General features: G+C 44.4%; 1 protein-coding gene across 1 annotated transcript; it reads left to right on the top strand.

The window, feature by feature from the left end:
- Positions 1–3095: 3095 nt before the first annotated feature.
- On the top strand, positions 3096–21260 carry LOC143297501 (uncharacterized). Its single transcript, XM_076609901.1, has 6 exons — positions 3096–3268; positions 5277–5483; positions 14757–14884; positions 15316–15388; positions 16340–16479; positions 16932–21260. The coding sequence occupies exons 2-6, from the start codon at positions 5400–5402 to the stop codon at positions 18244–18246; spliced, it is 1740 nt and encodes a 579-aa protein (XP_076466016.1). The 5' UTR covers positions 3096–3268; positions 5277–5399; the 3' UTR covers positions 18247–21260.
- The last annotated feature ends 1558 nt before the right edge of the window (positions 21261–22818 follow it).

Here is a 22818-nt window from a genome sequence, read left to right as displayed (position 1 = left end):
TTAATCAACAGAGCCCAGCTGACAAACCCGAAGTCCAGGCATGAAGAATGACATACGTTACTTGGAAAGCAAAGGTACAGGTTCAAATCCGCATGAAGAAAGAGGAAGGCGGAAACGCCGCAAAACTCTTCCAGCGGTCCACCATGCAACGTGCCTGAAGACGTAACAGGAAATCACAGGCCAACTGAAACGTTTGTCCGCAGAATACCTTGCTTAAAATAACGCGGTGACTCCCAAAGCGTCCAGGTGACGCCCCTAACAAGCTGGCAAGCGAATCCACCGCCTGTGTACAAAGTGGGGAGCAAAGCCCTCCATCCACATACATGCCTCTGGCAGAAACGTGTGCCAATGAAACCATGTCATGGAAGGAAGAGAATCGATATCTTGGGGAAGATACAGGTATCCTGGAACGAAGGGACAGCATGGAATATGAATGGAAGAAAGAAATGTCCCGGAAGGTGTATCACGGGAATGAGCGGAAGTATAGTAGAGATGCCCTGGAAATGACAAGTAGCGCTGAGATTAATAGGAAGACCGAGATATCCTGAAAAGGACAGCGAGTGAAATACTGGAATAAACATATAATCCCGTAAGGAACAACACATGAATTGAAGGTAGACATAAATGTTCGAGAAGGGGAAAGGACAATACAAGCATTCATAGAATGGATATAGATAGAAACCTGGAGGTTGCAGCACGAGAAATACTGAAAAGTATAACTATCCTGGGAGGTACATCACAAGGATGACTGGAAAGTAGATTTGCCCAGGACGGGACAGGGCAGCACAGGAAGATATGGGAGATAGATGTCCTCAAAGGGACAACACAACCACAGCAGTAATACGTATCTCACTGATTATTGTAACCAATGGCAATCATTATTACCACAAACACGCCACTCCGTTGAAGTGATTTTAAGTCATATCAATCATTTTCAGTCAAATCTCCAATAATCACTTGATTTAAATCGCATAGTAATGACACAGGAGCGATAACCAAGAGAATTCATGTTTCAGCCAGATCGATAATGTGCATTTTAACTGTGACGTTCCATCGTAAGAATTTATATTTAACTGACATTTCGTAGGAGGAATGAAAAGACCTGCTTAATTGTAACATTCCATTGTAAAAATGTGTATTTTAGCTGTGACACTCCATAGTATGAATGCACTGTTTTGCTGTGGCATTCCGTAGAAAGATTGTACATTCATTAAACTGTGACATAGTACAGAACCAGACCATGAGTTTTTTCCCCCTTTTATTGTATAATATTTTTTACTTTCATATTTAATCATCATCTTCACCATCATCGTCATCCTCATTATTTTCGAATCAAGTGAGAGAGGTAGCTAGACCATAGACACAAGAGATATCATAGTGTCTATGGCTGGACTTAGGGACGTGTAGGCGACCGTACTTAGTGGCCTTGTGGTAATACGCCTGTCTAGAAAGCGGCGAGTGTGGACGGGTTGAGTCCCACACACGGTCCGGGAGTTTTCCTCACCTCCACTCGACGTGGAAAACGGTGGTCTGGATGCAATGATTCATTGTTAAAACGATATACCGAAGTCCGGCGTGTGCAGCCGCTTGCACTTCGAAAGCGCTCGTCACAGAATCAACGCCGGGCAGCAAAATGGTTGTCCCTGGCACAATTCTGTAGAAAAGTCTACTTTGAGACGGTTAAACAGATACACTTGCTGACAGGAAAAAAGGGAGAGAAAAGAAAAAGAAAAAAAGAAAGAAAGAAAGAAAGAAAGAAAAAACCACAAGAAAAGAAAAAACCCCACACCAAACAACAACAACAAAAAACGTGGTCGTGTACTGTGGCAGCCCGAATTTCACACAGAGAAATCTGCTGTGACAAAAAGTAATACAGCACAATGTTAACGAGTATATGGTGGAAAAAAAAACCCAACAAAAACAACACCACATCGCGTTTTGTATTTGTCTTTCTCCTTGTGGGGAGGAGAAGTCCCACGAACCATCGAAGCCCTCTTTCTGTGGCAGTGAGTCAAAGTTAAGCTGTGGCGGTCCCATCCCTTGCCCCTCCTCTTCTCCCACAGTCTTCATTCTTGTTCGCTTTGGGCTGCTGTCTCATCCCCAGATATCCTCCCTCTCACATTCTCCTGATCGCCTCTTCCCGTTCCACGGCAAACATTCAGTTTTAGCGCACATCTCTGTCACCCTGTCCATTTCTGTATTGCCGTGGTTTTCTCGCTTCCCCTTTCATGTCCCAAAACGTGCCTTTTGGTTGGTCGCTAGGGAAGATCCAGTCCAATGAAAACTGTCGTTGTTTGACGCTCTGCGCTGTGCAGTGTTGAGATGACAGTGTTTGCAGGCGTGACGAAAACTGCGTCTAGGGATGAGGGCCCTTGCTGAGATGGATCAGTGGTACACACAACCAGAGGCAGTAATTATAAACTAACCAGCCGAAACCATAAAAAAGGAAGAACTTATTTTTTGTTTAAAACCAGAAAAGAAAAGCAGTTCAATGTATTATTATGAGGAGTACACTGTATCCCCTAAAAAAGGAAACGAAATAAAACAGAAAAAAAGCCAAAGTTTGCCGACACCCGCAGTTGACCAAGTAATCAACACAGCCGCAAGTTGGAGGGAAATAATGGGGGAAAGTTATCACGAGAGCATGGTATGAAGGGCACAAAATTTCAGTTGAGACAAATAAAAATACACATCTGATCCCGGTCTTATTACAAGTTTTGCACATGCATTCATTCTGCGTACATGTCGGCTATGTGGTGGAATGAATATGTCCATTTAAAAGAACAGAAGAAGAATAAGAAAAACAAAACAACAACAACAACAACAGAAGTTCCCATCATCGAACAACCAATCTCAAAGAACTGAACTAACTGGAACAAGGACTCCTTGTCGGAGTACGCGCTTTCGCTTTGAACTGACTGTCCAACCAAGTTTCAGAGACAGGGAGGGCCAAGGGGGGCAAGCCTGGATACACAACCATGAGCGGCAGACGAAAAGTGGGCAGACACTGCAGCCTACGAACTGCGCGCGAAAGGTATGAGAAAACTCACCCTCCCCACTGTCACTTGTGAGTTGGACGTCTGTTCAGTGAACTGACTGTGTCTCCGCTTTTCACGCGCAGTCTGTCTTCCACTGGTGTGCAAACGTTCAGCTTTTTCTTCTTCACAATTTCTGGCAAAAAAAACAACAACAAAAAAACCGAAAAGAAAAAAGGGGCTGTTGGTGAGTGACTGGTTCAGAAAGTATACCGGGTTCTTCCTCGCAGTTGGTGAGTGTTTGTTTTATTATTATTATTTTATTTTATTTTTTGTAAGATGTGTTTTTTTTTTAAGTTGGTAATGGAATCACCCTCATTACTGTTATTCATTTGTGTATTCAATCAGTCATCTGTTCATTCAAGAGTTACAAAAGCAGAGAAACAAAGGAAGCTATAACTGTAAACAAAACAACAACAAAACAACAACGACAAAAACCCGAACGTACATAAAACACTGAATGAAAAAAAGATGACCGAAGACAATGATCTGAAACAGTGAATACAAGAGGATGAAGATGATGTAATGAGAACAGTACAAAAGTGACCATATATCTATCACAAGAAACGCAGTAACGATGTAATGAAACAGCAATAATAGCTAAAGTAATGACAGATTTAAACAACTGATAACAGACAACACTAAAAGTTATTTAGTATTTTGAATAAGTGATTGCGAAAGCCTACGATGAACAAAAAGAGTCATTGAAAGCAGAACCGTTGACGTATTTAAAAGAATGGTCGAAAGATAACATAATAACACAGCTCATGAAAGTCAACAAATTAATGACGTATTTAAAGCTATAGGTGGATATCAGACATGATTTGATAAAAGCAGAGAAAGAAAGCGTCATGTTTAGAACAGTAAATAAAAAGTGAAGTGTTCATGAACCTTAAAAAATGACTTGGACAATAAAATTATCCACATTTCTTCCGTGTATTTTTTCAGTTCATAAGAGGGAAAAAGTTGTAAACTGGTTAATATTGTAATGTATACTCTACACTTCTTCCCTTCCACTATTTGACTTGCCTCTTTTTGTCATTCGACAGGGGGGAGAAATGTAGATTATACATAACAATGTTATTTAAACAAATTTACGATTTTTCCGTCTTCGGAAAGCAACTGAATGGAAAGAACACAGAGGAAGAAATGTGGATATTGCTCATCTTTGAGTCCATGTGTGCGCACGCACGCACACACGCACACGCACACGCACACGCACACGCACACACACACATATTATTCCAGTCTCTCTATTTCCGTCTCTTTCTATCTCCCTTTCTCCCTCTCTCTCTGTCTCTGTATCTCTTTCTCTGAAGCCCACACACTCATTGCACCATTTCTTTCGTTTACAAACGCACACACACAATTGCAACCCCCGTACCTCACACGCACGTTCATACGTACGTAAGCGTGCACACTCTCATATTCACTCACACACACACACACACACACATACACACACACACACACACACACACGCTGACATGCACACACTGACACGCACACACACACGCACACACACACACACACAACCGACGTACGCAAGCGTGCACACTCACTCACTCACTCAAACTTACACACACACACACACACACACACACAGACACACACACACACACACACACACACACACACACACACCGACGTACGCAAGCGTACACACTCACTCAAACTTTCTCTTTCTCTCTCTTTTTTTTTTTCTCTTTTTTCTCTCTCACACACGCACATACACGAGTAAGTGGTGGAAAGAGAGACAGGAAATCAGACACAGGCATTTATGCAATCGTCTGAAAGGGGTAGTGAAAGCACACGCACAGTCCCAGACCGTGTGATAGCTAGCAGAATGACGTACGGGACCAAACAGACCACAAACTTTGGGCGGGGTGAGACAAACAAGGCCTGTACTTGTGGACCATACACTTTCTACATAGCGTGCAGTGTGAGTCTTACTTTACAGAGTAAAGAACTTAGCTGAGAACTATATTTTAGAAGCCGTCTTTTAACTTGAATTACCTTAGAAATAGACCTATTTTAGAAGCCGTTTTTAAAATCAAATCATCCCCCACGCAGTGCATATACTTGCGCATAAATATGCAAACATGTAGACATATAATTATACATGCGTGCATGCGTAGGTGCAGGCACGCACATACTCACACGCACACACACGCCCCCTCCCGCGTAAATATGTTTTTAGTAATATTTCTTGTTTAGTCGTGCATCCTTTTTTTTCCACAGCATTTCCAAAGCAGACAGCGTCTCAGTCAGTGCCAGCGAACAAGCAGTCAGACAGACAAAGAGAAAAAGTGAGAGGGGCAGACAAATAGTTGTATCCAGCGCGGAGAACCCAGTGGTCCAGACATGAGCAGTTCTCTGCCCCTGGTCAGCCTGGCGTTGGCCATCAGCTGGACCCTGGTCACCACGAACAGCCCTGCGCTGTCTGAGGTATGGTATTTTAATCTCTGCCTGTTTGCCTTTCCTCATCCCCTCGCTCTTTGTGTCTCTCCCTTCCAGTCTGTCTCTTTTTTCGCTGTCTCTCTGTCAAACACACACTCACACCACACACAACGTTCGCACGCTGGCACTCAGGCATGCAGACACGTAGGCACACACATACAAAGACACACACACTCTATCTCTCTCTGTCCACACGTGTGTGTGTGTGTGTGTGTGTGTGTGTGTGTGTGTGCTCATGCCAAGCCAAGCCTGTGTGATAATTTCGTCAGGCACGGATTCTTCGCAGGATGATTGTCTGCCGCTGTTGATCACCCACTCCTCGCCACTTCCTCCTCCCAAAACGGAGTTGATTGATTTTTGTCGAAAACGGACCGCCTTCATGTCCCACATTGTGTGAATACACCCAATGACTTGAAGCAAGATCATGGTGACGTGTGTATATGGAAAACGATGTTGCAAGAAAAGGCGTAGGTGGGCCTCAGTGTTGACCTACTTTAACACCCGGGCCGTCTGTTTCTTCGCTTTCGCTTTATTTTCCTATTGGTATCAACGATTGGAATTGCATCAACCACGTGATGTCACTAACAAATGATTCAATCAAATACTAGCATCGGCTAATATTAAGCACATAATTAGGAGGGGGGGGATTTGATTGTTCTAAAATGACATGCGTACCAATCATTTGTGAAATGTTTCAATTTGATGTTTTATCCGTGGCAGAAAATTCCCAGTCCAAGTATCGCTGAAATTATTTGTCTACGTCGATCTGAACAACTCAAGTGAAGTTTGCTTTCAAACTCTTCCGTGCTTTCTCCTTCAACCCCCTTCCCCTGTCTGTTTCCTTCCTCTCAACACTGCCCCTCCCACCACCCCACCACCCCCACACATACCCCCCTAACCCTCCCGATTTTTCTCTTTCTCATTTAATTGCCCGCGCAGACATGACTGGCCACAAACGATGGTAGACAAAAACACCGGTGACTCATTGTTCACCGCTAAGCACACACTGACTAATCCCCGACAACAGACATGCTGCAGGAATTCCACCCCCATCAGAGCTCCACTGTGTTAGAGATTATGTGCGTGTGGGTGGGTAGGTGCAGGTGTGGGCACTACCGCCCATGACTGGTGTTGGTATTGAGAAGGATATCATTCCGTGTCGTTTTGCTTCCACCCACATGCCAAACACAGTCACTGTCCCGTTAAAATCCTTTGTGTGTGCGTGTTAAGCCCACATACTTCACCACTGTGGGGTTCTCGGAGGCATATATACCTACCTAACCTTCTGTGCTAGAATCGTTTTTTTTTCACCGTCGCTTTCTTTGTTTCTGCCTTACCTCCCGCCCCCCAACCCGCCCCCCTTTTTTTCTTGTTCTTTTTGCCCCATTCTTTCTCGTCTGCTGCCTCACTGGCGTATCGCCTTCAATTTTTGCTGTTTCGGAAAACATTTAGCCTATAGTGTTCACCCTTCTCATAAACTGGTAACGGGGTGCTTCTTACTTAATCTTAGTCCTACTGAGTTTCTCTGAAGCACTCAGGAAATGAATTGCCCGTTTGCAGGTGTGGGCTTGCATGTCTATGTGACTGTTTGCTGTTGAAATCAAGCGGTGAAAAGGTTGACGGAAAGATTGTTACAGACGTAATTATCGTGGGGTTGGCTTTTTATTTTTATTTTATTAAATTGCAGATTATAGATGGGCATGGTTTTCCTTTTGTTTTGGCCTGCGTGGTTTGCCCTGTCGTCACGGTCTCTCGATGTCTGTTGATGCAGTTTGTGCCCGTTATGTATCCAGTCCAACGCGTATGTATATCCAGTCTCCAGTGCACTCATTCATCTGGGCATTTCTGCGTTTTGCTCCAGCTTACCTTTTACTCAAAGGTGTGAAATAACTATAACCTTACCAGCCTCTGTCCCCCCACGTGTGTTTGTGTAGTAAACAAAACCCCACGCGGTACAGTGGGAGCGGACCGCGGGGTAAGCCTTGAAGTGGCAAGCTCGGATGACGAAACAGACAGCTATTCCCAAACAATAAAATATTTTTAGACACTGGACGAAAGAGCGGCGACACACCAAGAAAGATGGGTTGTTTGAACAGGCAAAGAAATAGAACAGAAATACTTAACAAGATCGGGTGGAGGTGTATTTCAGTGCACGGGTTGGGATGGTCCCACTGTGGCGTGTGAGTGTGACAACCCACCATCTCCATAGTCTGTTTTGTATTTAGCGTTTTGTCTGTTTGCTCTCTGTCTCTTTGTCTCACTCTCTCTCTGTGGTGTGTGTGTGTGTGTGTGTGTGTGTGTGTGTGTGTGTGTGTGTGTGTGTTTCGGGGGGTGGGGGCGGGGAGCAACTAAACAGTAAATACGAGACGAGTTCAGTAAACGCCCAGGGAACAGCGAACTGGACCTTGGACGGACTCGGTAGGTTGCAGCGATTAGTTTCTTTGTCTCGTTTCTGCTTTTAGCCAGAACGTACTTTGAATTACGTTTAACTTTAAGGAGCACAACATGCGAATATACACACTACTACTGTAACAAATCCGTGCATAGGACTTTGAAATCTGCTGACTTTGTGTCCGTTTCAAACGACACGAAGGATCGAGATTCGGCGGGTGAGGACCAACAGAGGTATTCAGGAGGTCATCTTGTTATCAGTGTCTGTCAAGTAATGTGCTTACTTTCTCATCCGCGCAAAGTGACCAGTTTTACTTGTCCGCATTTTTCTAAGCAAGGGGACCGATTTAGATAGACGTGATCTTTGTTCTATCATGTCGTGTAATTTACCTGTTTTTGTTTGCTAACTGAAAATCTGATACCATGCATAATTTTAACTCCTTTCTGTCCAATGTCTCTCTCTCTCTCCCACGTACACCGCACGTATGCACGCAATCAAGCGCGCGCGCACACACACACACACGCCCACGCACGCACACACACACACACACACACACACCCACGCACGCACACACACACACACACACACACACACTAGCACACAGGTCTACACACTTTTGATCTTACTAAATGAGGCGGAATATTCACTGAGCAGAATGAACGCATACATCGCGGTTTTAGTCTTTATGCCTTTTTGGCCTTTCGCTCGTTCGGTCTCTTCTCTTCTGCTGACCAGTCTGGCGACAGAAGTGGATGGTGCAGTCGCTCAGGAGACCGGACGGTGAGACAGGAGATGACACACTCCTCCCCTTCTGGTTTGGTTCCGGGCAGATAAACTGAACACACACTGCCACCACCAAGTTATAAACGATGGTCAAACCTGATCTCTTCGTCTCCCCGCCCTCATCTCCTGCTGGGGTGACGGTGATGAAGAGGACTGAGGCGCACAGGGGAAGGAGGCAGGAGGGGGGGGGGGAAGGAGGCAGGAGGGGGTGAGAGATGTCAAGGGAAGGAGGCAGGAAGGGGGGGGGGAGGAGGCGGCAGGAGGGGGTGAGAGATGTCAAGGGGAAGGAGGCAGGAGGGGGGGAGGAGGCAGGAGGGGGTGAGATGTCAAGGGGAAGGAGGCAGGAGGGGGTGAGATGTCAAGGGGAAGGAGGCAGGAGGGGGTGAGATGTCAAGGGGAAGGAGGCAGGAGGGGGAGAGATGTCAAGGGGAAGGAGGCAGGAGGGGGAGAGATGTCAAGGGGAAGGAGGCAGGAGGGGGAGAGAGATGTCAAGGGGAAGGAGGCAGGAGGGGAGAGAGATGTCAAGGGGAAGGAGGCAGGAGGGGGAGAGAGATGTCAAGGGGAAGGAGGCAGGAGGGGGGAGAGATGTCAAGGGGAAGGAGGCAGGAGGGGGGAGAGATGTCAAGGGGAAGGAGGCAGGAGGGGGAGAGAGGTCAAGAGGAAGGAGGCAGGAGGGGGTGAGAGATGTCAAGAGGAAGGAGGCAGGAGGGGGTGAGAGATGTCAAGGGGAAGGAGGCAGGAGGGGGTGAGAGATGTCAAGGGGAAGGAGGCAGGAAGGGGGGGAGGAGGCAGGAGGGGCTGAGAGATGTCAAGGGAAGGGGGGGTGAGTGGCGGTAGTGAGGGATGGAGACACGGGAAGGTGGACTGAACAGAAGAAACCAAGAAATAAAAGGACTCCTTGTTGCCAATACCTCCCCATACCCATTTATTTCATTTCATTCATTCTTTCCTGTTTCCTCTTTTCTTCGAGTAACATAACAAGATTGAAAATGTGTGAATTTTGCATACCTTTGATTTACTCTACTTTGTTGTATCAACAACCTTAAACAGTGGAGTGATGGCCTAGAGGTAACGCGTCCGCCTAGGAAGCGAGAGAATCTGAGCGCGCTGGTTCGAATCGCGGCTCAGCCGCCGATATTTTCTCTCCCTCCACCAGACCTTGAGTGGTGGTCTGGATGCTAGTCATTCGGATGAGACGATAAACCGAGGTTCCGTGTGCAGCATGCACTTAGCTCACGTAAAAGAACCCACGGCAACAAAAGGGTTGTTCCTGGCAAAATTCTGTAGAAAAATCCACTGCGATAGGAAAAACAAATAAAACTGCACGCAGGAAAAAATACAAAAAAAAAGGGTGGCGCTGTAGTGTAGCGACGCACTCTCCCTGGGGACAGCAGCCCGAATTTCACACAGAGAAATCTGTTGTGACAAAAAGAGAAATACAAATACAAGTATACTGACTGGCAAACCAGTTATGCCTACTCACCGCCAGCCAGTCTGTCGCCAATCATCCGGCCACTGTTCAATGAAATCCACCGAGTTTCTTACTCGATTACTAAACCCGTTTTTTTGACTTTTTGCTCATCTTCCAACCCCTCCACACAACCCACCCGCTCCGAGTTTCCTTCCCCCTCCACAGCGGTGAACGCCAAAGAATCCATGAAAATAAATACGTGCACCATCTCTTTTTAGGTAATTATCATGATGAGGACGAAAGCAGTCTTTACGTCTTTATCGTTATACATATTTACGTCATTTCCCGGGATCCCTGAGGATCCAAGAGACGACTAGAAATGGGTGTTAAAAGACCGTTAAATCTGGCCTATATCTTTATGTCGTGCATTTTTTCGTCATTTCCCGGTGACAAAGGGTTCTGACCAAGAATGGAAAGTCCGGGGCAGTTTAGCCGATGATGTCGCCCACTTGAAAACAAACACGTGGATTTCCTCCTCAGTATTGATACCGTTTGCATTTGGTGGCGCCCACATGGCCATACCCATTTGAAGAAAAGCTTTGGGGCACGTCCCGCTCTACCCCCTCCACCTCCAAACTCCACCCCGCCACTGCTTGAAACGGGAGGTACTGTTCTCTTGCCACCCACTTTCCAAACAAGGTCTTCTTACTTTCTGTGTTCGTGCTTAACAATTGTTTTTGATGAAAAAGAACAGGCTATAAACAGTGATGCACAAGAGATTATTTTGTACTGAACTGGCCTTCCGTTTTGTCCCCCCACCCCCACCTTTGTCTCTGTGTGCCACTTTCTGTGTGTGTGTGTGTGTGTGTGTGTGTGCGCGCGTGCGCGTGTGTGTATTGCATTTTTTCCCCCGCCGTGCTGTCCTTTAACCTCCGTTGACTCCACCCCCATCGCTTTCCACCAGTGAAATCCACCCCCCCGCCCCCACCCTCCGCACCCCCTCGGCCCCCGCCCCCCTCGGCCCCCACCCCCCTCATTGTCCATGGAATTCTATTTTCCCGCACTCACTTCGTCAGAGCGAGAAAGTCGTGCAACCCGTGCCTCTTTGTTGGATACAAGTACATTTGATGGGCCCTCCCAGAGACAACGCGAGTGCTGTGTTTCTGGGTGTTGCTTTCAAGATCTGTCATTTTATCATTAGCAACAACAGCATGTCAGTTGGGAACGCCTTATTGCGAACAGCTTGCAATTGCGTACGCTTCGTGTATCCCCCGTTCCTCCCAACCGCTTCGAAGCGTTCTCACCACACACGCTGATTTTTTCACAATATAACGTCTGCTTCGACCTGATGCCTTTATGAATCTTCATTTTCAAGAACCAGTCAAACATAATCTTATTGTGGCTATTCATGACAAGCTACTTAATTTCCTTCTCAGCCTCTCTGTCACTTTGTCTTCCCACTTTCTCCATCTCTTTGAGTACTTTCGTTCGATCATTGTTTATATATATGTATATATATATATATATATATATATATATATATATATACATATATGCATATATATATATGTATATATGTATATATATATATATATATATATTGAGAGAGAGAGAGAGAGATCTAGATATATCTGTGTGTATATATATATATATATATATATATATATATATATATATATATATGTGTGTGTGTGTGTGTGTGTGTGTGTGTGTGTGTGTGTGTGTGTAATATATTGCATATGATTGACATATGGTCGTGCTAGTGTGTTGAGGCAGAGAGAGACGGGGGATTTGGCGGGAGCGGGGCAGTGATAGATAATTGCCCAGATGAAGCTGCTGGCACACCACTGGTTTGGGCCTCCATTAGTAAAGAAACTTACAGCACAACCTCACTGGTAACCTGGTAGCCCAGGTCCACAGATTGTTGCACCCTTCCTTGGGAACAAAAAACGTGTTGAATTCATGGGGAGTGACCAAGGGCAGATGTTTAATGTTGCTTGGTCAGCCCAGAAATCGTGCCAGAAGGAAGCAGCAATGTCCTCATGGGTCAGAGCATTCCAGTCTTCTGCTCCAGAGAAGAGTATGTTCATTGTCAAACCTGCATTGGATCCACTTGTCATCAGCGTGACAAGCTCTCTGAGGTGGCCACTTTAGCTGCATTTCACAACTTAAGGCCACTGTCTTTCTCGAAGAGCAGACTTGGGAGTCCACCTGCGGCTTTCCAGAGAGGGTCAGTGGAGCTTCTGCAGCCTCTGGTCAACGTTGCCATCTTGTGGCAGCAGTTCACAGCAAACCTGGCTGCTTTGCCTTTGATGGATGGAGTATACCTGTATGTTGTGGATCCAGTAACTGAGACAGGCTAGCTGACTTCCTGGTTGCTGGGTCCACACTGTGTATTTAAGCTCCATGAGTCATCAGACGCTGTTTTGGTGCACTGTGAGCTTGAGGTATCAAATTGCAAAATGGTGTCATTCTCTAGAGAGGCAGGTAAACTTCATTGATGTAGATCGGTAATAGGGTAGGCCCAGTCACCAATCCTTGGGACTTGCCTGAGCAAATGGATACAAACTCGGGCCAACTACCTCAATAGTTTGTATCAGTGTATGTATGGCACCTTGGCTGGCTCCATACCTGACACACCACCCTCCACCCTGTCCCCCAAATCCCCCCTCTAATCTCTCTGTGACTGAAATAAGCCGATTCTTTGGCAAGGTGTCATTGTATTTATAGATGTGGATCTTGGATTCAAAATCCACTAAAGTCACAAAAATCATTGCCCACTGTCGGATCCGTTCCCTGTGGTAAATGGAGTGAAGCAGGGCTGCGTCCTGGCACCCACACTGTTCTCCATTCTCTTCTCTCTCATGCTGATTGACGCCTTCCAAGACTGTGACCGGGGCATCTACATTCAATTTCGCACAGATGGCAAACTTTTCAACGCGGCGACTCCACGCCGGGTCCAGGGTGTTTGAGGCACTGTTGAGAGTGTTTTTCTTCGCTGATGAATGCGCGCTTGCTGCACACACTTATGAGGACATGCAGTTCATTACGGACAGGTTCTGAACCTCCTGCAGGCACTTTGGACTCCATCAGCCTCGGCAAGACCGAGTCCATGTACCAACCAGCTAACTCACAGAACGCCAGTGCCTTCCTCCACCTGCAATCAAGATCGATGACACAGAGATCAAGTCAGTCGACAAGTTTTGCTACCTGGGCAGCACCCTGTGCAGCAACGGAGCCCTTGATGCAGAAGTGACGCTGCGCATCGCCAAGGCCAGCTCCGCCTTTGGCAGACTCAACAACAGGCTGTGGAACAATAAATGCATCAGGCTCAGCACCAAAATCAAAACCTACAGAGCTGTTGTGCTGACCACCTTGTTGAACTGCTGTGAAACATGGACGACATATCGTCGTCACATTCAACAACTTGAGCAGTTTCACCAGAGATGCCTACGAAAGATCCTCGGCATAAATTGGCAAGACAGGGCCTCCAACCTCCAGGTCCTAGAGAGGAGCAGCCTGCCCAGCATCGAAAGCCTGCTGATCCAGTGCCAGCTACGCTGGACAGGACACGCTGTCCGCATGACAAACAGCAGGATCCCGAAGATGCTTTTGTATGGCCAGCTGAAGGAAGGCCACCGCGAACTTGGAAGACACTGCAAGCGCTTCAAGGACACCTTGAAGACAAACCTCAAAGCCTGTGACAGACATCGCTTCCTGGGAAACTGATGCCCTTGACCGCTCTCGCTGGAGGATGCTGTGCTCTAGTGGCATAAATACGTTTGAAAACAAGAGAACGCTGGCCATTAAGGAGAAGCGTGAGCGAAGGAAGCAGGGTTCAACTTCTGGAGACGTTTTCCCTTGCAACACCTGTGGGAATCGGCCTCTTCTCCCATATGAGGACACACACCGACAGATAAGCCTGCCTGCCTACTCATCCGTCGGTCCGACGGGAGACTCCATCATCACTGAATGTGAATTGATCTTGGATAAAGCATCCATTACACAGTAACTAAAAGCATTGCCCATTGAATGTGAATGGATCTTGGATTAAGCATCCAATAAAGTAACAAAATTCATTGCCCACTGAATGTGAATTGATCTTGGATAAAGCATCCATTGAATGGAGAATGGGGTCTCCCGTCGGACCGACGGATGAGTAGGCAGGCAGGCTTATCTGTCGGTGTCATCGATCTTGATTGCAGGTGGGGGGGTGGGTGGGGGGGCCAGGGGGTGCGGGGGAGGCACTGGCGTTCTGTGAGCTAGCTGGCTGGTACATGGACTTGGTCTTCCTCTTCGTTGATGACTGCGCGCTTTGCTGCACACACTCATGAGGACATGCAGTTCATTATGGACAGGTTCTCAGCCTCCTGCAGGCGCTTTGGACTCACCATCAGCCTCAGCAAGACCGAGTCCATGTACCAATCAGCTAGCTCACAGAAAGCATCCATTAAACAGTAACAAAAAACATTGCCCATTGAATGCACATGTTTTTCAATGTGAAGGAACTGTTTTGTTCGACGGAGAATAGCAAATGTATTTTCCATGAGCATCTTCCATTGTCTTCTTTGCATCACCACTTCCCTTCTCTCTGCCCTTTCCTCACCCCACCTCCAGATACAGTGTGTGCAGGCATGTGTTTACACAGAATATACACACCTGTCTTCTGTTCCAGAGTTGGCACACCTGTATTCTGAATGTCACTTTACTGGATCTCAAAGGACGGGACGACAGTAAACACGACCTATGTGTTACCAGGGACAACAAGGTCAATATTTTCCTCCACTGTGTTACTGGGTCAAGGTCAGTCAAGTTCAGTTCCCTTTGTACCTTAGTATAGTTAAAAGCTATCCTATGCACGGTGGTGTGGGCATCAGTAACCGCTGCTGTCACTCAAATTTAACACTGATTTTGTTTGTGCTTGTTTTGGTGTGTGTGTGTGTGTGTGTGTGTGTGTGTGTTTGTCTGTGTCTGTGTTTTGTCCTTGTCTGTGTTACAGTGGTAGTAACAGTATTAGTTCTTGATTTCACATCAATCTACTTTGATAATTTAAGACGAAATTGTGTGTGTGTGTGTGTGTGTGTGTGTGTGAGTGAGAGAGAGAGAGAGAGAGGGGGGGGGATGAAGGGAGGGGAGTGTGAGGTTGGGGATCTTTTGTATCAGCTTGAAAATTAAATTAAATGTTAAACAATCTCATTGACCAGGTGAATCAGAGAGTGTGGTGTTTCTTTCAGGTATGGCAGTCGCAGTTCGCTGAACCCATGTCTGCAAGCACAGCCCTTCGTTACACTGCATTGTGGCTCCATGGTGAGTACCTGTCTCTCTGCTGTTCTGATTGTCTGTGTGTCTTCAAGTCTCTCCGGCCTACACTGTGTGTGTTTTCATCTCTGTGTGCACATATGTGTTGGTGCGCGATTGTGCACCTGCATAGTTTGCATGCATGTATGAATGTGCTTGCACGCACAAGTGTGTGTGTGTACATGCACAGCTTTGCATCATGTTCGTGTGTGTGTGTGTGTGTGTGTGTGTGTGTGTGTGTGTGACTGACATGTTATTGAACTTGATAGGGACTAATACAGCTGTCAAACTGATTGTAACTAGAGTTCAGTGACACTGTAAATGAATACAAAAGTTCAAATTGTAAATCACTCTGCAAGCTTCACACAGTGACACCATAATTTCAGAGACGGCGCCATTTTGTTGTAAGCAACATGGTTTGATGACACTAACAAAGTTTACATCATGATACTGGAAATGAACAGGGTTAACATCGTGACACTGGAAATGAACAAAGAGATTACATCGTGACACTGGAAATGAACAAACAGTTAACATCGTGACACTGGAAATGAACAAAGTTACCATCATGACACTGGAAATTAACAAAGTTTACATCGTGACGCTGTAAATGAACAAAGTTTACATCGTGACACTGTAAATGAACAAAGAGTTTACATCATGACACTGTAAATGAACAAAGAGTTTACATCGTGACACTGTACATGAACTAAAAACTGATAACACAGTGACATTGCAAACATTAGTTCACACAGTTACACCCTAACTGAACAAAGCAGTGACACCAGATGAGCACAAAACAGGTCAGAAACAGAGACACAGCAAACACAAAATGGGTCACACACCGACATTGGACATGTTTCACAACGACAGTATAACTCAGCAAACAGTTCACACAGTACCACAGAAAAATGACCACAAACGTGCACGCCATGACTCCATGTAATGTACTTGTTGCAGGGTGACCAGGACGGCCAGACGTCCATGGTGATGTGGATGGAGGAGGGGGGGAAGGTGGTGGACACCACCCATCACACCTTCCACCCCCCTGACCAGGTCGTCACAGTGCTGCCTCTGAAGGGGGACCTGAACGAGACCAGGTATGTCCCATTGACGCCATTTTCATGCTCCAGTTTTTTGTTCTCCCTCATTCTTTCGTTTTTCCTTGTTTTTGTTGGGTTCCCTTTTTGTCTGTTTTTTCCTTTCTTTTTGATAGTGTTAGAACATTTCTAAAACAATATATTTTATTTTGTTTGTGCCCTTGGTATGTAAGGCGACTACTTGTTTATGTTCTATCGTTTGACAGTATTTCATATGTTGTGTGCATGTGCTAAATCATGCAGTTTCATGGCCTAAGAAAGGAGAAGTGAATTCTGCATATCTGTAGTAAGTCTTGATAAATCATCCTTTATTAGCCCTGAAATAGCTTCTTTGCCGTTAGCAGAACTACACGATTTGATCAGTTATTACTTTTTTTTATTTTTTTACAAGAATCATTGTTAACTTGATTTTTCTCACATTATCCTTCTCATACCTTTTGACAATGCTGCAGGTTTACCGTCGCTGTCTCTCGGCGCTGTGTAACGGGGAAAGATTCCGACAAGCCCCCAACACCAGTGAGAAGTGTGATCCCACCCATGGATAGCGTCCAGCCTCCAGTGTCCCTGAACGCCCACACTGACCACATGCCATCCCTCCGCACGCAGCGGCACAAGAGGGAAGCAGGAAACACACAGCTGCGCTCCCCATTCAGCAAGTCGTCTTTTTTGGCGAAACACAACCGCCATCTGAGGGACGTGATGAGCAGTGACGATGCAACCAGTGACAGCGTTGTGGTGGACAGCACTGGAAATGCAGATGTCACGTCGTCTTCCTCAACACTGCCATCAGGAACTTCATCAGGTGTTAGAATGTTGATTTCTGACATTACTGATGACTTTGGGGAAGATAATTTAGTCGTGCAAGGCAGGGGAATGACTGAGTCTCCATTTTTTCATGAGGATGCTGACACTTCGGAAAATGGAGTCACTACTGATGGAAGCAGCAAAGTGTCTGATTCGTCAGTACCCTTACCAGACAGTGGTGAACCTGAAACCACAGCTGTCAGTGAACGGGGTGTGAACATCACTGAAAGCTCTGACTTGAAGTCATCAGTGATTACCACGTCTGCAGAGACTGAGAGGGTAACCCCAACCCATGGTCAACCAGTGACATTCACAGGAACAACCACTACACCAAGGACATCATCATTATCACCATCAACAACAGTGGCACAAACTAATACCGCAACAGAAAATAAGCAAGAAATGTCAAGCATGAGTGGCAGTACAAAAGACACCAAAGATGCTCAAAGTTCTCCTGATAGCACCAACTCAAAACAAACCACTTCTGCTTTGAACAGCAACGCAGAGCAAACAACTGAAGACATAACAAATGCTGTTACAAACTCGATCACAACAGACTCTGTAACATCAGACTCCAGTTTTCCTGCAGATCACGCGGGCAACAGCAGCAGTGAACAAAGCCAGTCCACACCACACTCCACTTCCACACAAAGGGGAGGCAGTCCAAGCACAGACGCAAAACCAACAACCCCTGCACAAACTCCCTCAGCCATGACCCCCGTCCCCTCAGCCATCTTCAGCAGCACCCCAAAGAGCGCCACCACAGCCCACAGCAACAGGCAAGATTCGAACCCCAACAGTGGCGGCAGCTCTGATGAAGCCTTCTGGCCGATCGTTGCTGCGCTTGTCATTGGCGTCCCCTCCATCATTGTCTTCGGTATTGCCATCGTCGTCATCCACAAGAGAAGGCGCGTTGCCTCTCCATCCAACAGACTTCGGGCTGCCAGCATGTATTCTTCCTGAACAGAGCGGGCCTGTTCACCGAGACTCAGTGCCTTCTGCATAGACAGACTGACATCCAGTACAAACTGAGCTGTTACTGTGATTATTAAGTAGAAAACTTGGTGTGTACATTCACATTTTACTTACAGTATGCGAGGTGAGATCTACTGCCTTTTTCTTTACATATTGTCTCAAAATGTTGCTGTCAGAATATTGAGGCCTTTAATGTCAATCACTGACAGGGAAACTGTTTAGTGATTTTCCTTGACGAATTCAGTGAAAGGGTCTGACAGAACTTTTGATGGAGTAAAACGTTTTGTTTAGATTTGACTTTGTGAGTGTATGTGCATGTACTCCAGTGTGCACAAGTATTTCTATTTAGTGTGTGTATAATTATACAAAGTGATTAACTGCCTCAGTATACAGCATATGAACAGTACGTCTTCAGTTTTTTTTCCACTTCGATATTGGATAAAATGAAAAGGAAAGGGAGTGTTTGCGACAGTGTGCATGCTTGTGAGCATGCCTGCTTGCACAGCATCTGCGTGTGAATGTGTGTGCATGTTATACATGGCATTTTCTCTCCCATACTGTAAATAGCAGGAATTGAAACCATTGAACTTTTGATGAGCACTGTTCCAAATTAGCACAGCTTAATAAAGCACACAGGAAATCAAGATAATGTATGAATGCAGAGAGGACTCTGATGCAAGACATACGTAGACACAAGACTTCTCCTCCTTTGTTTGTGGGCTGTAACTCACACGTTCACTCGTATGTACACAAGTGGGTTTTAACGTGTATAACCGTTTTTACCCCGCCATGTATGCAGTCATACTCCCGGAGGTAAGACGCAGGACAAGTGTGGGAGCTATGGCCTGCAGTCTTTATATCTATTCCATACTGAGAGCACAGGCACCATGCCAGAATCAGTAAGGTGGTGTTTATCTGAACCAGTGATCAGGATTCAAGGTCCCGTTTTGACATGGTGTTATGTCCTTGGGAAAGGCACTAACTTGATTTTCCTTGCTCACCAAAGTTGGGGTAGATTAAAATGGCGGAAGGAGAGGATTGGGCCCCGCCTTCCTCTGCCAAGCCCAAGACACTGAATATGAATTCACAGTCCAGAGCAGGCAGGCTTCTGTGGTTGGCTGTGTTGTTAACATGACTGACTGGATCAGTCGGGACAGTGGGCAGGAGAGAGTGAATCTTCCTGTCTATCAAATGTACACTCGGTTAGGATTTACGTAAATGATCAGTGTTGGAATGTTATGCATTTAATATTATTCAAAGAATTTGGTGTCTCGGAGTCTGGTGGATAAAAGTGGATAGCATAGCTGTATGTGTGTGGTCAGTGTGTGTGTGTTTGTGACCGAGTGTTGGGGGACCTTTGGGTGTGTGTGGCAGTTAGAATATGCGGTTGGTATACATTTGTTGGATGTACATTCTGTATAGGTGTGTGTGTGCGCATGTTTGCTCAAGTTTGACAAACGACTATTTTTCAAAAGAAATTGTTTATTTCAGATACAAGGTCATCTCTTCTGTACTACCTGTCTCTCGGTCACCAACTCTGACGATTGCTCTTGATTTTGGGTTGTGTGCGAGCAAGTATTTGCACCTTTGAATTATTAATGTACAGTTTCAGAGTCCCAATACTGAGTAAGTGCCATGTCCACTTGTTACTGTTTTCACCCTACCTATTCTGTCTCATACCATTGGGTTGGTTTTTACAGCCTTACCACTGCTTAGGTTTATCAGAAATGGTGCAGGAAATTTATGAACTGCATTTTACACAAGTACACGTGTGTAAAAGTTTGTGCACAATAATCATTAGTGCACATGTTCATAAGCATTAAAGAGAGAGAATATTTAACTGAATGAGAATTAATTTGTAGAACTTTCATACTGAACAATTGATGCAGTTGATAATGCTTGTTACTATCATGTCCCGATTGAAATTCTTCAGTGCTGTGAGAATGACAGGTTAATAGGTTGGTGGTGTACATTTTTTATTGATGTATCTTGGTCCACATGAGTGGGCCCATGCAGGTCTGTGCATGTAGAAACACACCTTTGACACTGTGTGTATTTTCATCTGCCTGTGCTGTTCCACAATGTTTCTTGATCTCCGTTTTAACAGTATTTTTTTCTCCACATGGGGATTCGAGGTTCTTTCAGTATAAACAGTATCCTTGCCTTCAGGAAATACTGAGAAGTTTCTTCTTTCCCACCACTCTTTGTTTCTTGCATTTTCCTTTTGTTAGTTCATCTGTTTTCTTCAAGAAATCCTTGAATATTTTCTTCTTTTTCCAGACTTGATAACTGGGCATTTTTAATATGATGCATTCTTTTTTGCACCTATGTTTGAGGTGTATGGTGACAATTTTTGTACATTTCTTAATATATAAAATTTCTTGCAAAAAATTGTCAGATATCAGAGGCCTGTCCTTGGTTTGTGTGCCCGAGAAAACGAGTGCCTAGTATTCTTTACATGCTTTTTTTTTTTTTTTTTTCGTTTTGAATTCATGGGATCAGTATTTTGCTTTTCAGTCCTCCTATGGTCAGCTGGACTAGAAAATATAAGCAACAAAAGACAACAAAAAAGCCAGTATTTTTTCTGCTATATTGGAAAAACCAAAGCAGTGACATACAAAAGGAAGTTCGTGCTTGTACAATCCAGGGGAATAACTATTTGATTTGAATGTTTGAACTTGAAGTGATGTCAGGTCATGATAAATGGTGTTTGCTCATGTTTTCACCTTTCTTAAAACCACTGAGTCAGTAACTGTGAAGTTCAGCTTTCTGAACATGAATTTCTGTTGAAATTCATTGGACAGAATGACAGGCATATATATTTAAGTGCCTTGTGGGTGCAGTTTCTGGTAGGTGGTTTGATGCTGGTTTATATGAGGTTATTTACACATATATCTTATGTCCATATTTAGATAAGTTTTGTGGGTTATGCCACTATTCGTTGAGCTGCTGAAAACAGAAATACAGGAATTAGAAAAAGGGGAGAAAAAAAAAAAGAAAAATCCCCCCCAAAACAACAAAAAAAAAACAACTGCACACATCTCTCCAATCAACAGCTTATCCCCTCCTACCCTTATTTTCAAACCAAGTATTAGCTCTCAGACATGCCAGTGGAAGACAAAATTAATGCAAACTTCCTTATTTTGCTAATTCAATTCTGATAACTTCTTTAAATGATAGCAACATTAAAAACAACATATAACTAGTTTCATTTTTGAAAATGGTATTTCAAAAATATATAATTGAAACAAACATATTTTTCTTATGTACATTATCCTTTTCCCCTGTCTCATAAAACCCCCTTCCCACCCCCCCAAAAAAAAACATCCACCCTATCCCAGTCTCTGCTAAATGGTACCCCATCTCACCCCAGTTTTCACTGAAATATTATTTTCATTTTCCAAAGTCCAAGCTGAGATTGAGATAGTGGATCTTTGGGGGTATGCTGCTTTATATAAAGGAAAAATATGAATGTACACAGGGAAACAGTTTTTCATTCAATTATATATATATTAATAAAAAAAAAGCAAACAATTGAAACTGGTAATATTTTAACCAAAAAAACCCCCCAAAACTTTGTTTTATTATGTATGAAAAGTAATAATAATAAAAAAAAAAAAAAAAAAAAAAAAAAGAAAGTTTTTTTTTCTTTCAAATTGTACAATCAAAACATGAGGTATATATATACTATAAAAAAAAGAAAAGAAAAAGAAATTGGTTTGTTTTTTTCTTTCAAATTGTACAATCAAAACATGAGGTATATATATACTATATAATACAGGGGAGAGGGTTGGAGGGTGACTGGATACTGTAGCTTCACATTCTTTTGTTGCATGTGTGGTCTGCAGAATTCTATGGGTTATGGAGACTATGTTCAGCTTGCATTCCCCCACCAAATGTGGAGACTGCATGTTAAATATACCAATGTGTCCATAACACAAGGATTTCTGCAGTACCATACATACAACAACAATGTGTTATGGCAGTACTCTGCAACCCTTACTGTCCACTTTTGTTTATCAGCTGACTTAAATGTTGAATGATAAACTTGAGCTTTTGTTAGGTCCCATTACCCATATGATTTTTGTTGTGTGTACAGTTGTCATTTGAGATATGTGAAGTAAGTGTTTTTCAGAGTGAATATAAAAGAAGTGCTTAAAATAAACACTGAATGGATGTGGAGTTCTTCTTTGTCATTATATAATAACAGAAAAAAATGGGGAGGGAGGGCTGATTCACAAAGTTGGACTTAGTATATATGTGTAAGTACGAGCGTATATATGTGCATTGGCCATTTCCCACCCCCTTTTATTTCAATGAATACAATAAAGACATCCTTTTATTTTAATGAATACTGGCTACTATACTGGCTTTTTAATTTATTTCATTCGTATGAAAGATATATTTTCAAAAAAGAAAAAGATCATTAAATTTTCATTAAAAGAAAAAATGGTAAGGGGGTGGGGGGGCACATCCTAATATAAGTCGAACTTTGTGAATGGGTTGTTCCTCCCCTTAGTAATCTAAATATGTTTGTGACAACCCACAGGCCACACACAT

Source organism: Babylonia areolata, chromosome 22 (assembly GCF_041734735.1).
Source record: "Babylonia areolata isolate BAREFJ2019XMU chromosome 22, ASM4173473v1, whole genome shotgun sequence".
Lineage (NCBI taxonomy): Eukaryota > Metazoa > Mollusca > Gastropoda > Neogastropoda > Buccinidae > Babylonia > Babylonia areolata.
Note: the sequence above shows the minus strand (reverse complement) of the source record. Positions and strands in the feature narration are given on the sequence as shown.